Source organism: Ovis aries, chromosome 1 (genome assembly GCF_016772045.2).
Source record: "Ovis aries strain OAR_USU_Benz2616 breed Rambouillet chromosome 1, ARS-UI_Ramb_v3.0, whole genome shotgun sequence".
In the NCBI taxonomy this organism is placed as follows: domain Eukaryota; kingdom Metazoa; phylum Chordata; class Mammalia; order Artiodactyla; family Bovidae; genus Ovis; species Ovis aries.
In genome coordinates this window covers 191,896,553-191,913,611 of record NC_056054.1, presented here as the reverse complement: position 1 = coordinate 191,913,611, position 17,059 = coordinate 191,896,553, and the positions used below count along the sequence as shown (strand labels likewise).

At 39.1% G+C, this 17,059-nt stretch overlaps 1 protein-coding gene across 8 annotated transcripts; it reads left to right on the top strand.

Annotated features, from left to right (window-relative positions):
- Positions 1-4: 4 nt before the first annotated feature.
- Positions 5-12,511, top strand: WDR53 (WD repeat domain 53). 8 transcript variants are annotated; one of them, XM_012096427.4, is made up of 5 exons: positions 5-37; positions 852-890; positions 1,740-1,812; positions 8,176-8,671; positions 11,732-12,511. In XM_012096427.4, exons 4-5 carry the CDS (start codon positions 8,192-8,194, stop codon positions 12,326-12,328), a joined length of 1,077 nt encoding a protein of 358 aa, XP_011951817.2. In that variant the 5' UTR covers positions 5-37; positions 852-890; positions 1,740-1,812; positions 8,176-8,191; the 3' UTR covers positions 12,329-12,511. The 8 variants fall into 8 exon arrangements, with proteins under 8 accessions (XP_011951817.2, XP_042088721.1, XP_042088726.1 ...); XM_042232787.1 differs by having other exon boundaries at positions 5-623; XM_042232792.2 differs by having other exon boundaries at positions 8,176-8,696; positions 11,732-12,355.
- The last annotated feature ends 4,548 nt before the right edge of the window (positions 12,512-17,059 follow it).

The following is a 17,059-nucleotide window of genomic DNA, read 5'->3' as shown; positions in this document are numbered from 1 at the left end:
CATCGCCAGGCGCCTCGGTGGGAAGCGGGAAGCGCAGGTATGAGGTTGGCGCGGGTGGGTTTCGGGCTGTTCTCCGTCTTTTCCCCTTTTTGATCTAGTGGCCTCGCGTCGGCTTTTTTGGTCCCCTTTTCCTATAAGGTTTACCTGAGTCATTTGCGTTCCTGTTGGACCATTCCACCCTAACACAGGAAACTTCCCTCTCCTTACTAGCCAGTCCTAGCTCCGCCACCTTGAGTTTGAGTTAGATCTTCCTTTTCCTTCGGCAGCTGAGGTCGTGTTTTCCTGGTCAGGCCCTCTTGTTCTCCCTTAGTCCTGTATGTAGCGTGAGAGGTCGCTACATTTGAACACCTGCCGCCCCCCTCCCATGTTTGGGTAACCTTAAAGCGCTCTTTAAGGGCTACATTATTTTGGACAAAATATGGCCTTTCCCAGTCTTTCCTACTAACCCACCGGTTAGTAGGCGAATTGAGGTGTGTTTTTAACTAGTCATTCTAGTAGGGAGAATGACATGGAGGCTATAATTAAGAACACTATTTGGAAGGGAAATAATTTCAGCATTATTTAGTCATACTAGTTTTCCTAGGTGGCCAGAACGTTTTCCGACAGCCTTTAAAGAATGCTCGGTAAGAGAAAATAATAACCATCATGTAAGACAGGCAATCTACTGGGGCCCTTTACGGGAGAGTTTATATAACTCTCAAAGCAACACTGCGAAGTAATTGTTAAAATAATAGGGTTCACAGATTCCCTTAGTAGTTAATTCCACCAGTTAATTCCAGTCTTTCCTTTATGTAGTAAGGAATCTTTTCGAAAGCTCTCCTGCTGTGAATAATCCATTTCTTGTTTTCTAGTAAAAACAAAAGAACAGCACCTACCATCTCTACTCTCTGGTAAGTGGTGTTTGATTACTACTTGCCAGTCCCTTCTTCCTAGATGTTTTTTCCTCCAAGCTTAGTCGCCCAGATTCTTTTCTTTCTTATTAGTGTCAGTGCCACAGCCCTTCAACCACTCACTTTGGAAAACTGAAATGTGTGAGGAAAAGTTGACTTATTACAATGATAGTTGACTATCATATTATTTAAACCTCAGGCTAGGGGAACTTATTATTCATTTTTCAACTTTCAGCTATCCCAGGAAGGCAGTCCATGTTTTGTCTGGAAAGGCACTGAAGTTTCTTTTACATCTTCAAGGATAGAGTCAGTCCATCCAAGAAGGTGACAAAGAACAGACACAATGAACAGCTTTAAAGGCACAGTCATTTGAAAAGGACAAGTGGATACATGGAGATAAGACAGGAGCAAGTATTTTAGAGAGCATTTGGTTGTTAAAGACATTGGCCTCTATTCTCTCTGCCCTGGTTAAGTGAGGGAGAGCCTTTGAAGGATCTGATGAAATAAATCTAGTCTAGTCAGTGAGGTGACTTTTTATGGCAAAGTACCCCCAAGTGGCCCAGGTAGGATTTCAAAGTAGGAAAAACTTTCCTTTATCACTACCTCCTGTTTTCTTTCTTGCCTGCTCATCACCCTCTGGACCCATGTCCCTTCCCCCCATGTTCAGTACCTTCTTTCTGCCGTTTGGCTGCTTAGAACTTCCATCTTAGCACTCCACCCTTCATAAAAATGTTTTCAAAGTACCCCACCTTCCTCATCCCCACACTCCATAATCTCATTAGGTGTTGGAAGAAAGGACTCTTTTATCTGACAATGGGAAATGACTAATTACTGTGCTTGACCCTTTAGGCATCTACCTTTGAGAAGAGAAGCTTGTTGACTTGATACCTGAGTGGAGATAGTGGCACTCAGCTACTTCCAGGTAGCTCTCCAGTCCCAGTAAAACAAAAACAAGAAACAGCAGATTGCCAACTCATTTCTAAAAGATTGTTTTGATTTAACCCATATGTAGTTAATTTTTCCCACTACCTTCTACCACAGCAGTCTGATTAATACTTTTTGATTGAATATTTCAAATAATAACAAATAACTTCAATTTTGTAGATTAAGTAAACAAGTGATTTGGGTCAGGAAGGGGAGGGGTACGCTGGTTGAATCCCTGATGAGTACTCTGGGTGATTAAATGCCTCAGAATGTATGGATTTCTGGGGCTTTCCCAATTCTTTTTTCCTAATATTTCCTGTAATAGGTCTCTATTTTAATTTTTCTGACTAGCTGGGTAATCAGTGAATATTATCCATGTGGTGTAGAGATCGAAAGTGAAAGTGAAGTCGCTCAGTTGTGTCCTACTCTTTGCGATCCCATGGACTGCAGTCTACCAGGCTTCTCTGTCCAAGGGATTTTCCAGGCAAGAGTACTGGAGTAGGGGTGCCATTGCCTGAAGTTTCATTTGTTCTTTACTCTGGTGGGTAGACATTAAGGTTGAACTGACCTTGGACTTGTTGGGAATAACAGTCCAAGAGATACTGCTGCTTCCATTATGAAAAACTACAGGAACTGTATTGTTGTCTATAGTAGTCTCTTGAAGTGCAAAACTCATTTATTGCCTAACTTCTTACACTTTGGGGTGGAGTTTAACCAGATGTATCTTTAAAATTGAATTAACCTTTTCTGGAAAAGAGTTACATTGGGAAGAAAACCTAAAACTCTTGTCTGCAGGTCAGCCTTACTTAGGTCCTCTGTGGGTAGATCTGTGATGGAGAAATAGAAGTACTAGAAACCCTGCCTTTTCTTAGTGAAAAACCTAATATTCCAACAGAGATCCAAAACCTTTATGGACACAAAATCCTAAACTGTAGAGGGCAGACTTCTCGACTTTAAAGTTAATTCATTGTAGAAAAATTAAAACTCTGACTTAGGAATAAATGATCAATACTTCAAAGATTCATGACATAGTTAAACTGTTTGTAACTTAAATAGCCTTTTCAACGATTAATTAAAAATTCATATTTTTAGTTAGGATATTGTCTCTATCATGTGAGTCAACAGTCATCACAAATGACAGTTCCTAAGCCTAAATATTAATACCCTTCATTTTAAATTGTGTTGAGTGTCCTTTTTCCTTGGTTTACCTGGAACATTCGGCAAAAGTCCTTGTTATGGTTTGTTGTTGTTCATTCGCTCAGTTGTGTCCGACTCTTTGTGACCCTATGGACTGCAGCATGCCAGGCTTCCCTGTTCTACACTATCTCCCGGAGTCTGCTCAAACTCATGTCCTTTGAGTGGATGATGCCATCCAGCCATCTCATCCTTTGTTGCCCTCTTCTCCTCCTGCCCTCAGTCTTTCCCAGCATTACACTCTTTTCCTATGGGTCGGCTCTTTGCATTAGGTGGCCAAAATTGAGTGCTTCTGCTAAAATTTTTAAAATTATTTTTGTCTTTTTTATACTTTGTTTTGTATATGAAAATTGCTATATCTGATTTTGTGACTGTGTTTCTGTTACTTTGATTACTATTCAGTTCAGTTCAGTTCAGTCGCTCAGTCATGTCTGATTCTTTGCGACCGCATGAATCGCAGCACACCAGGCCTCCCTGTTCATCACCATCTCCCGGAGTTCACTCAGACTCACATCCATCGAGTCCGTGATGCCATCCAGCCATCTCATCCTTGGTCGTCCTCTTCTCCTCCTGCCCCCAATCCCTCCCAGCATCAGTCTTTTCCAGTGAGTCAACTCTTCGCATGAGGTGGCCAAAGTACTGGAGTTTCAGCTTTAGCATCTTTCCTTCCAAAGAAATCCCAGGGTTGATCTCCATCAGAATGGACTGGTTGGATCTCCTTGCAATCCAAGGGATTCCCAAGAGTCTTCTCCAACACCACAGTTCAAAAGCATCAATTCTTCAGCGCTCAGCCTTCTTCACAGTCCAACTCTCACATCTATACATGACCACAGGAAAAACCATAGCCTTGACGAGATGGACCTTAGTCGGCAAAGTAATGTCTCTGCTTTTGAATATGCTATCTAGGTTGGTCATAACTTTTCTTCCAAGGAGTAAGCGTCTTTTAATTTCATGGCTGCAGTCACCATCTGCAGTGATTCTGGAGCCCCAAAAAATAAAATCTGACACTGTTTTCACTGTTTCCCCATCTATTTCCCATGAAGTGATGGGACCATCTGCCATGATCTTTGTTTTCTGAATGTTGAGCTTTAGGCCAACTTTTTCACTCTCCTCTTTCACTTTGATCAAGAGGCTTTTTAGTTCCTCTTCACTTTCTGCTATAAGGGTGGCGTCATCTGCATATCTGAGGTTATTGATATTTCTCCCGGCAATCTTGATTCCAGCTTGTGTTTCTTCCAGTCCAGCATTTCTCATGATGTACTTTGCATAGAAGTTAAATAAGCAGGATGACAATATACAGCCTTGATGTACTCCTTTTCCTTTTTGGAACCAGTCTGTTGTTCCATGTCCAGTTCTAACTGTTGCTTCCTGACCTGCATACAGGTTTCTCAAGAGGCAGGTCAGGTGGTCTGGTATTCCCATCTCTTTCAGAATTTTCCACAGTTTATTGTGATCCACACACTCAAAGGCTTTGGCATAATCAATAAAGCAGAAATAGATGTTTTTCTGGAACTCTCTTGCTTTCTCCATGATCCAGCGGATGTTGGCAATTTGATCTCTGATTCCTCTGCCTTTTCTAAAACCAGCTTGAACGTCAGGGAGTTCACGGTTCATGTATTGCTGAAGCCTGGCTTGGAGAATTTTGAGCATTACTTTACTAGCATGTGAGATGAGTGCAATTGTGCGGTAGTTGGAACATTCTTTGGCATTGCCTTTCTTTGGGATTGGAATGAAAACTGACCTTTTCCAGTCTTGTGGCCACTGCTGAGTTTTCCAAATTTGCTGGCATGTTGAGTGCAGCACTTTGACAGCATCATCTTTCAGGATTTGAAATAGCTCAACTGGAATTCCATCACCTTCACTAGCTTTGTTCGTAGTGATGCTTTCTAAGGCCCACTTGACTTCACATTCCAAAATGTCTGGTTCTAGATTAGTGATCACATCATCATGACTATCTGGGTCGTGAAGATCTTTTTTGTACAGTTCTTCCATGTATTCTTGCCACCTCTTCCTAATATCTTCTGCTTCTGTTAGGTCCAGACCATTTCTGTCCTTTATTGAGCCCATCTTTGCATGAAATGTTCCCTTGGTATCTCTAATTTTCTTGAAGAGATCTCTAGTCTTTCCCAATCTGTTGTTTTCCTCTATTTCTTTGCATTGATCGCTGGAGAAGGCTTTCTTATCTTTTCTTGCTATTCTTTGGAACTCTGCATTTAGATGCCTATATCTTATCTTTTCTCCTTTGCTTTTCACCTCTCTTCTCTTCACAGCTATTTGTAAGGCCTCCCCAGACAGCCATTTTGCTTTTTTGCATTTCTTTTCCACAGGGATGGTCTTGATCCCTGTCTCCTGTACAATGTCACGAACTTCATTCCATAGTTCATCAGGCACTCTATCTATCAGATCTAGGCCCTTAAATCTATTTCTCACTTCCACTGTATAATCATAAGGGATTTGATTTAGGTCATACCTGAATGGTCTAGCGGTTTTCCCTACTTTCTTCAATTTGAGTCTGAATTTGAGTTCATGATCTGAGCCACAGTCAGCTCCTGGTCTTGTTTTTGTTGACTGTATAGAGCTTCTCCATCTTTGGCTGCATAGAATATAATCAATCTGATTTCGGTGTTGACCATCTGGTGATGTCCATGTGTAGAGTCTTCTGTTGTGTTGTTGGAAGAGGGTGTTTGCAATGACCAGTGCAATTTCTTGGCAAAACTCTATTAGTCTTTGCCCTGCTTCATTCTGCATTCCAAGGCCAAATTTGCCTGTTACTCCAGGTGTTTCTTGACTTCCTACTTTTGCATTCCAGTCCCCTATAATGAAAAGGACATCTTTTTTGGGTGTTAGTTCTAAAAGGTCTTGTAGGTCCTCATAAAACCGTTAAACTTCAGCTTCTTCAGCATTACTGGTTGGGGCATAGACTTGGATAACTGTGATCTTGAATGGTTTGCCTTGGAGATGAACAGAGATCATTCTGTCATTTTGGAGATTGGATCCAAGTACTGCATTTCGGACTCTTTTGTTGACCATGATGGCTACTCCATTTCTTCTGAGGGATTCCTGCCCGCAGTAGTAGATATAATGGTCATCTGAGTTAAATTCACCCATTCCAGTCCTATTACTGATTACTGTTAGATCAGTGGGTTTTTTTGGCAGTCTGTGATTTTGTATGTGTGTGTGGCTAAAAGTGGGAGGAAACAAACTCATATTGGGAATAGAAGCTTTAAGCAGATTAAATTATTCTTCAGTATTTGGAAATTTATCTCTGTACAATTGAACTAAATTCAGGTATTATATCTGAAAATACTAAAGCAACTATTGCAGTTTCTTAGTAGAGAAACTCTCCTTTGTCTTGTGGAATGAAAAATTTGTCCAGATAGATTTGTTCGCTTCCTTTTGTCTGATCACTTAATTGTATAAATTGCCCCAGTTTCCTTTTTTGCTCTACCCAGGAGGTAATTAGGCTTCCAGGTGGCAGTAGTGGTAAAGAACCCGCCTGCCAATGCAGGAGACATAAGAGACGAAGATCTCCTGGAGGAGGGCATGACAGCCCACTCCATTATTCTTGCCTGGAGAATCCTATCCACAGAGGCGCCTAGTAGGCTACAGCCTAGTTGTGGGAAGGGTCGCAAAAGACACACATCTGAAGCGACTTAGCAGCAGCAGCAGCAGCAGCAGGAGATAGTTAAGGCAGAGGGTAGTATTATGCGGCAATTCCAGTTTAAAGAAGCAGGCTGCCTAGCATATCAGGAATCTAAATAATGCACATAAACGCTACTGTTACATAAGTGCAAGTAGGTGATAATGTGATTTTTTTTAAAAATGTGAATATATTTAGAAGCAGTAATGAATTATTAGTAGCTTTTGGTCATGTTCTGTACTTTCAAATACTGACAGATTAAACCTGTTATCAAGTAGAATTGTTATAAAAAGGTCTTTATTATTTAGAAGTTTAGGATTGTTTTATTTTAGATCCTAAGTACAAACCCTGAATGCGTGACTTTGGGGAAATTATTTTAAATTTCTGAGACTCAATTTAGTTATCTGTAAAATGGAATGATACCAATCAGAAATGTTTTGAGAATAAAATTAAATAATGTACTGAATTAGTCTCCAGTGAGAGGACCCAAGGGTTTGCATTTTTAACCAGTTCCCTGATGATAGTGGTACAGTACAGGTTCTCAGTGGCTTCTGTGGTGGCTCAGTGGTAAAGAACCATGTGCCATGCAGGAGCCATGGGTTTGATCCCTGGGTGAGAAAGAGCCCCTAGACAAGGAATCTACTCCAGTGTTCTTGCCTGGGAAATCCCATGGACAGAGGAACCTGACGGGCTATAGTCCATGGGGACAAAAAGAGCTGGACTTAGCTTAGCGACTAAAACAACAGGTTCTCAAATTCTAGCATACATCAGAATCACCTGGAGGGCTTGTTAAACCACATTGTTGGTGCTGACATCAGAGTTTCTGATTCAGTGGGCCTAAAGTGGGGTCCAACAATTTATATTTCTATAAGTTCCTAGGTGATGCTAGTGCTGCTGGCAACCATACTTTGAGGACCATTGGTGTAATATATATGATGCCACTTTGACTAGCCTGATAAAAGTAACCAAAGTGACAGTGATAATACTTTTGTTGAGTTCTCATTACATACCAGGCATTGTTACATGCACTTGACATTTATTATGTCATTATCTTATGAAATGGATGTTATTATTACCCCCATTTTATCAAGAAGGAAAGTGGATCATAGATTCAGTAACTTGCCCAGCTGATAGGTAATAGAGCTATTCAAACCCAAAGAGTCTTAATTCCAGAACTCATTTTTCATAAACATTATTCAGATAAAGGATATAACCCGATGATTGTGTGGCCCTTTCTTAAAAAGGACTTTTCTTAATTTAAAATAAGTGTATTTATTGTTTATTCCTATGTGAGCCTCACATCAAAGGCTGGAGGACCAGGCTTATCTGGGTACCTGATTGCAAGGAAAACATGTAGGCATTTGCCACAGTTTTGTGTTAACCAGGCTTTGTAGGCTTGATCTTCAAATGTCTTTTTATTGATTGAGTTTTTTAGATGTCTTTTATTTTATAAATGAAATATTAAGTTTGTGTCTTACGAAGTTCTTATATAAAACGTGAGATTATAGTTTTCCCCCCTCTTCACAGAGTTACCTGAGTCATTATGGCAGTCAAGTGGACTGGTGGACATTCTTCTCCTATTCTCTGCCTGAATGCAAGTCAAGAAGGGCTCGTGGCTTCTGGAGCAGAAGGTGGAGATCTCGTGGTTTGGGGTGAAGATGGGACTCTTTTAGGACACACGTGCTTCCAAGGGGCAGAGGATGTTACCAACGTCTTATTTTCTCCATCCTGCCCCACCAAACTCTATGCCTCACATGGAGAAACCATTAGCATACTGGATGTCAGGTCTCTGAAAGAACGCTTGGACGATTTTCATGTGAATGAAGAAGAAATCAACTGTCTTTCATTGAATGAAACTGAAAACCTGCTGGCTTCTGCTGATGACTCTGGAACAATCAAAATCCTAGACCTGGAAAATAAGAAAATTAGCAGATCACTGAAGAGACATTCCAATATCTGTTCCTCTGTAGCTTTTCGACCTCAAAGGCCTCAGAGCCTGGTGTCATGTGGACTGGATATGCAGGTGATGTCTTGCAGAGAGTACATGGGTAATTTCTAAATGGGACTTGCTAATAGAATCAAATTATTGATCGGGCTAAATATGTCTTGGCATTTTCTGTTTTCTACTGACATGCCTTATGTATTTAAGAACCGTAAACTTTATGTCTACTGAATGTTTAATGCTAACTTGACAAAGTCTAGTAGATTAACAAAGTAATTATTAATCTTTTTCTCTATGCTTTTTCTAAAACATGAGAATTCAAATATTTGATTCTAAACATCTGTTTAAACAAAGGACCATGCTAAATACAGAGTTTATCACCCACTCACTCTCCATAAAGTTTGTAGTTTTAAAAAAAAAGTTAGAAGGCCTGAATCTGTTATTGTTTTTACTCTAAATCACTGGAGTGAGAATAGGCATGGCTTCCCTTTGGTGATCACTTACCACTTTACACTGCTTTACATATATTAGTTTTCTTTCTAATCACACCCTGATGATACTATTTCTTTTTTAGAAATGAGGAAACTGAGATTCAAATTGAGTTTTCCCACAGCTATCTGAATTGGAATTCAAACCTCAATCTCTCTGACTTCAAAGCCTATATTTTTTCTCTGTGACAACAAAGATAGTTATTTAAATAGATTATATGTGTGCCCAACACTGCTCTAGGCATTTAATCTACTTTCTCAACTGCTTATAGTATCTTACAAGACTCCTCGTCACTTCCAGGCCAGTGATCTTTACCACTCCTCTATCCTCCACACCTCCTTATAATTTAGAAATAAATGAGACTAATTTTAGTTGTTGTCACTCTGACTGCTACTGGTCTTTTTACTAGGAAGAAATCAGTGGATGTCCTGCTGTGCTGGGGCAGCCCCCAAACAATTAAAAATTGTCCTACCAAAAATTTGTAGTGCCTCTGTTGAGAATCATTTTACACCTACAGGGCACAGTGATCCCATGACATCAGAATTCCTTTTCTACTCCTAGGTCTTGCCCAAAACTTTAATAAATTTATATTTTTCTACACTAATGGAGATAATCTGCTTACTTTGTTGGGTAGAAAGACCGATACAACCAGTCAGATATCTTTTTTAAGTAGGCGGATTGTACAGTGTCTCTTTGACTACTCATTCATTCATCCTTAAGCTATACCAGTTTTCAATCACTGGTTCATTAACTGTGTTAGACATGGCAGTCAACCAATTAGATGTATAGCAGTCACAGATTAGACAAGAAGCAGGCATCCAGAATTTACCATTTTACCTCCAGTTCCAGATGATAAAGTTTAGTGCCAGGCAGTTGTTAGAGAATACTCTAGGAAATAAATATATTGTGAAAAGAAGTCTTTTGGTTTTTTATTTGTCAAGAATTGCTAAAAATTCACTATAGATTAACTGCTGCATTGGGTTGTGATATATAATAAGAGTGACTAAGATAGGACAGTCATTACTTCTGACTGAAATTACTTCTTTAACTGGAGTTGAAAGTATGAAGTTGAAAGTATGTAGGGGTCCAAGAATGTAGGTGTAATAGTGGAAGGGAGTTTTTATCTCTGAACAAGGTGTTTTATCTCAAGGCAGGAACTAAATTATTGCCACACATAATAGATAAGTTCAACATACCTATCTTTGTTATTAGAGAAATTATAAAAATTAGATCCTTTGATTTAGATAGGTTTAAGTAGAAAAAGCTTACTCAAAGAAGCAGGAACCTTAAGAATGAAGTGTGATTTATTAAGACACTTGAGACTGCTTAATCTTTTATTAAATAGACACAATATTCATAATGTATTTTTAAGGTATAAATAATAACACTAAATAAATACATGTGAACCCACCACTCCAATACAGTTTTTTTCTTGTAAGGACATTTGGAAATTTGAAGCCGTCGTGAATTTCTGTAGCATACACACTGGTTTTCTTTATCCCTCATTTCCACATTTGAAAGTAAATGGTTTCAAGTTTGTTTTCTTCTTTCTGGAGTTTGAACAGTCTCTAGGACTAAAACCTAAGTATCCAGATAGTGGAAGAGCCTTTTTTTTCCCCTTGAAAATGAATCTTTTATGTGGAAAGAAATGTTTTTGTATGAGAAATTTTTGAGCAGGGTCACTTTGATATGCTTGCATTCATGTCTGACTGTCACTTCTTTTGAAAGTAGGCTGACTTGAAGGAAGTTACTTTGAATAGCAAACCAAACCTTGGTATAATCAGCAGTGGTAATATTTTCAGTTCAGATCTGTGCTTTTGACTAAACAAGGCCATGCTTATCCTAGTGTCCCTTTTAAATCATGAGCCATAATTCAGGGACGGTACTAGATGGTGAAATAAAGCTGTCTGTTCGCTCTGAAAGTATGAAAAATATTTGCTTTTTCAAGTTGGTTGCTCTAGGAAGACAATTGCTGAAGTTTGGAGAAAAATCAATCCACAGAACTTATTGTTTTGTTTTAAATATTTTTAAAATCGCATTTTATCTAAATCCACTTAGTAGGTCCAAGATCATGGTAGAGAACAACAGTAAAAAGCCAAGTATACCAGGATGTCAAATTAACAGACTTGTTTAGAATTTCTGCTCCTTTCTACAGGTACTATGCCAGGCATTGAGCTTCCCTGGTGGTGCAGACAGGAAAGAATCTGCCTCCAATGTGGGAGACCAGGTGTTATCCTGGGTTTAGTTTATTTAGTTGATAGGTATTTCTACTTGTAACAAGCATAGACTAAAATTAATAAATTTCCTCATTTTCAGTTTTACTTGTAGCAGTCAGGGTAGGATGACTTAAAGAAATTGGCATCTTGCTTAAGAGTTTGGATTGCACATTAAAGGGTTTGTTGATCCAGAGTTACTCAGGATCTTGTGTTTAAATTATACCTTCCTTACTGCCCTTGGCATTCCAGTTTTGGCACCAGGGTAGCATCCCGCTGGCATGTTGTGGTGCCATCTGAATTTTTTTTTAATATTGCTGGGAATGTATCCTGCTAATCATTCTCAGACTAGTTTGGTGATTTTGTTAGAAGCAGAATAAGCATGTTCGTGAAACAAACTATTTAGAACTCTAACTGTGTAACTTCCACTTACTTAAAGGTGATGCTGTGGAACCTTCGGAAAGCCCGGCCACTCTGGATTACAAATTTACAGGAGGATGAAACAGAAGAAATGGAAAGTCCACAATCACCTGGTCAGCTTTTAAACCCTGCTTTAGCTCACTCTGTGTCTGTGGCATCGTGTGGCAATGTTTTTAGTTGCGGTGCGGAAGATGGTAAGGTTCGAATCTTTAGGGTGATGGGAGTCAAGTGTGAACAGGAACTGGGATTTAAGGGCCATACTTTGGGAGTTTCTCAAGTCTGCTTTCTGCAAGAATCCTATTTGCTGCTTACTGGAGGGAATGATGGAAAAATAAAGCTGTGGGATGTAAGCAGTGAAATTGAAAAAAAACATAAGAGTCCAACCAAACATACTCACAGGAAGAAAACCAAAAGGGCAACTTACACCAAGCAAGGTGGAAATACTCATGCTTCAGTAACAGGTGAAGATGAACATGGCAAAATTTTACCAAAGTTAAGTATTGAACATGGAGAAAAAGTGAACTGGCTCTTAAGTACAAAAGTAAAGGGGTACCAAAATATATTGGTAGCTGATCAAACTAGCTGTATATCAGTATATCCCTTAAAAGAATTTTAAATCCAATAAAACATTTGAAAAACTGCAGCAAAACATTTTGTAAGTTAAAAAAAATCCTGATTCTTTGTTTAAACTCTTTGTCATATGTGGAATAATAGCATTGCATAACGTGAGCAAAAGGAGATAATTGGGTAACACTTCATATGGTAAATGAAATATTAAAATTTGGTGAAAGAGAACGAATATTCACTGAGTCCTGATTGTGCTCCAGCATTTTACATGTGTTTCATTTCATATTCCAGATCAATGAAGTGGGTGACTTCCTTCATTTTATTACCACAGGAATCAAAACTCAGAGATGTTAACTAACTTGAGGATCCAAGAAAATTGCAGGCATGATTACTTACCTGCAAAGGATCTTCATTGTCTTGTCAAGCTCTTGCCTTAGGAAAGCTCACATCCTGATCCAAACATGGTCATCACATTAGTTATAACATTAGTAATTCCAGGATGTCATGAGGATCTTTACCAAGTCGAAAGAAGAAACCTGTTCTTGCTTGTTCTGTGTAAAGCCCAGAATACTTTACTGACAATCACTTTTTGCCATTTCTAAGAAAAGTGTTCCAGGGTCAAATCAGTTTAGGATATTAGGCAGCCATCCAGGCTGTGATGCTGTTGGGACCAAGAATAAGCTGAAGTTATGAATAAGCAGAAACTCTGACTAAGCAGAAGATATGAGGTAGATAGAAGAGGTTGAGAATAGAGGCCAAGACATTGTGTCAAGAGTAAGTTTTCATCATGCCCTGGATTGCTGATTTTTCTGCATGTTCTTTCAACTTCAGCTTTAACTGCCTACTCTTATGTTCAAAGATGTAAAGAGAGAATCTGATTAGTTACCATTAGCTCTGATACAATTACCTCTGATCAGGAGGATGTTGTCATTTAGTATCAGTATTGCCAAAGGAGCCCCCACGGGTAAGGGAGCTAGTTCTCAGGGAAGAAGAGTAAGGGTTGTACTTATCGTCCCCAAAGATCTACAACCAACTTGATATTTTGGTAAATTTACAATGTGAAAATTACAATGTGAAAGTGAAAAGGTGCAAAGTGAACTCTTCTTAGGTCAGTCATTTTGCTACAGTTTGGCTTACATTCTCAAGCAACACAGTATACCTAGATTAGTTAATGAGAGCTTAAAGAAACACTGGTAAAGTAAGCAAAAGAAAGTGCCATCACCTTGGCTTATAGAGAATCGGGATACTTTTTTTTTTACACTGTGCAGCATGCAGGATCTTAGTTCTCCAACCACAGATTGAACCTGTGTTGCCTAGAGGAAGCATGGAGTCTTAACCACTGGACTGCCAGGAAAGTCCCAGGATACCATTTTTAAATATTGCTTACCTTGATTAGCCAACCGGCCCCTCAGGTAACTGAGTAAGAACTTAAGTGGCCTCACCTTCTAAGTGGGCTGCCAAAGTCCCCAATCTATAGAAGGTTGAAAATGTACCCCAAAATACCAGGTTCTAATCCCTGGAACCTGTAAATGTTACTTTATTTGGCAAAAGGTTATTTGCAGATAAACATTACAACTAGTAAAGGATTATGTTGAACATAATTAAGATAATTATATACTTACCTTTTTGCTTTATTAGACTATAAGATGCTTGGGGGCAAGGGTCTGCCTATTGAATTTCAGAACTTGTGGTTTGGCCTGTCCTGGACCCCCCAACTCACAAACAATAATCATTAAATGAAACAAGGGAGATCCAGAAGGTGAAAATGTTAAGAGATGTGGATAGAAAAAAATAAAAGGTCAGCTTGAAGGGAGCTGGCAGCAGGGTTGCCTGGCAACCAAACTGAACCCTTTGCTTATGCTTTAGGTTATTTTTAATACCAGTTATGAGGGCTACACATAGCTCTCCCAACCAGTGCTCAGTTTACAGATACCCGGACATGCTCATTTCACATTTGATGTTCTCTCCAAATTACAGTCAGTTTGTACTCTGGGATAGATAGTCCTGAAGCTGATGCAATGCCACCCAGTTGCTTCTCCCTGCCAAGAGCAGAAATACCTTCAGGATTAATCAATCACCCTCTGGCATAATTATGTATAATTCTGATGCCTTAATCTATGAATAGCTCTTCCATCATCTCAGTTTTCCTGTTTATAAGTGGAGGATTAATGAAAAACAATGATACTGCACATGTGTTCTATGAGTATATTTGGTTTTCTGAACTATCTATGACACTTGACCTCAAAATGCAACAGCATGCATCTCCTAAAAAGGTCACTTTTCAACATAACCATATTACTGATATTATATCCAAGAAACTTAGCAATAATTCACATTCTTGTTCTTAGCCAGCCAATTGTGACTAATATTCTTAACTAAAGTCTGATGATGAGAGACAGTAGCAACCAGAACTGCAGAAGACAGGTCCCTTAGCCTTGAGCAGGTCTCACAGAGATGAGAGACGGAACAGTAAGGATCTTGTGGCTCAGTCTGGGGTCTGAACAGAGGTAGGTCTCCATAGCCAACCCTCTTCCTGTGGCATGTTCCCAGTGGGGAATATTGCCCCTTGCACTGGACTGAGGTTCATTTTAGAGACTAAGTTGTCAGACAAGAGGGAAATTGTGGGAGAGTAAGGACACAAGTCAACTGAAGTGAACAAAATATGCTGTCACCACCACTACCTGGGCCATACTCCAGCCAAAGAAGCAGGATTTAATCTAGCCCAGAAGAGGATGTGAGAGAATTCAGGACCTGTCATATACCTGGAGAGCCCTGCCATACCCTAGTACTCTTAGTGGAGGAAAGGACTGAGCTGAGGTTTGATAGAGCTCCATCAGGTCTTTTTCTCTAAAGCCATAAAAATGCTTGAGGAGAGTGACCCAAAGTTCACTTGGACGTGGTTTCCCTATAATCATTCTAGGCAATGAATGAAGAAGCATCAGTGTGCAGTGATCAAGTAAAAACAATAAGTGTCAATACAAGAGGTCACAAATAGGTAATGACGTGAAAGTTGAATGCAGTATTTTTGTTATGAACAAGATTGTTAATCATGTTACAAACCAATGTGTGGCTAGATAAATGCAATGTTAATATTTTATTAAAAATCATTAAGATATAAAAGATTCAACTAGGGACTTAGCTGATGGTCCAGTGGTTAAGATGCCATGCTTCCATTGCAAGGGGGTGTGGGTTTGATCCCTGGTCAGGGAACTAAGATGCGGTATGCTGTGGGGTGTGGCAGAAAAAAAAAGAAAGGACTCAACTAAAAAACTGTTGAATCAGTTAAGTTCAAGGGTTTAAAATTGCTACACCAAAATGAGTTGCTTTTCTATATATCAACAGTAAAACATCTGAAAAAGGAAATGTCTCCTATTCACAATAGGATCAAAGCAATAAAACACATGGGAGCAAGAAAGTGAAAGATCTGTAAAATGAAAACTGTAAGACTTTGCTGAAAGAAATCAAAGAAGACACAAACAAGTGGAGGGACATCCTGTGTTCACGGACTGGAAGAGAGTATTATTGTTAAAATGCACATGCTCCACAATGTCATCTATAGATTCAGTGTAAACCCTATCAAAATTCCTACAGCATTTTTCAAATAGAAACAAATCCTAAAAATGCGGGGCACCACAAAAGGCCCCAAATAGCTAAAGCAACCCTGAGAAAGAAAGCCATCACACATCCTGCTTTGGGACTATACAATAAAGCTATAGTAATTAAATCAGTATGGTACTGGCGTAAAAATGGACACACAGACCGAAGAAGGAAATAGCCCAGAATTAAACTCCTGCATATATGATCAGCTATTGTTTGATAAGTGGGGAAAGGATAGTTTCTTCAGCAAACGGTGTTGGAAAAACTGGGTAATCACATGCAGAAAAAATGAAATTGCATCCCTATCTTACACTACTCAAATTAACTTGAAAGTTTTAAACCTGAGACCTGAAACCATATAACTTACCTCAACAGGAGGAAAGAAGCTCCTTGATACTACCCTTCACAATGATTTTTTTGGACCAAAAGCACAAACAACAAAAAACAAGTAGAACTCCATCCAATTTTAAAGCTTCCACACAACTAAAGAAACAACAAAATAAAAAGGTATCTATAGAATGAGAGAAATTTTTTTTTCTAATCAATGTGTTGGATACAGAGTTAATATCCAAAATTTATAAAGAACTTGTACAACTCAATAGCAAAAAAAAAAAGTGTACAGAGGAATGAAATAGACATTTTTTCCAAAGAAGATATCTAACCGACTAACAGGCACATAAAAACGTGCTCAGCATCACTCCTCAAGAGATACCTCATCTGTAAGAATGACTACTATCAAGAAGAGAAAACAAGTGTTGATGAGGGTTTGGGAAAAAAGAGACCCCTTCTGCACTGTTGATGAGATTGTAAGTTAGTATGCAGAGTCCTCAAAAAATTAGAGATGAAACTAACATATAATCCAGTAATCCCACTTCTGGCTATATGTCCAGAGGAATGCAAACTGGTTATTGAAAAGACATGTCTGACTCTGTGCAACTCCAGGGACTGTAGCCCACCAGGCTCCTCTGTCCATGGGATTCTCCAGGCAAGAATAGCGAAGTGGGTTGCCATTTCCTTCTCCACGAAGAGACATATAAACCCCACATTTATTGCAGCATTATTCTCAATAACAGAAACAACCTAAGTGTGTATCAAAGGATAAGTTAAGATGTGGTACATATATGCAATGGAATACTATTCAGCCGTGAGAAAAAGAAGGTCTGCCTTTTGGAACAATGTGGAT

Excerpts from the sequence above, each read along its gene's own strand:
- WDR53 (XM_012096435.4), top strand. The coding sequence starts at position 8,192 with ATGGCAGTCAAGTGGACTGGTGGACATTCTTCTCCTATTCTCTGCCTG. Across the intron at positions 8,672-11,731 it reads CATGTGGACTGGATATGCAG|GTGATGCTGTGGAACCTTCG; the intron begins GTGATGTCTTGC and ends ACTTACTTAAAG.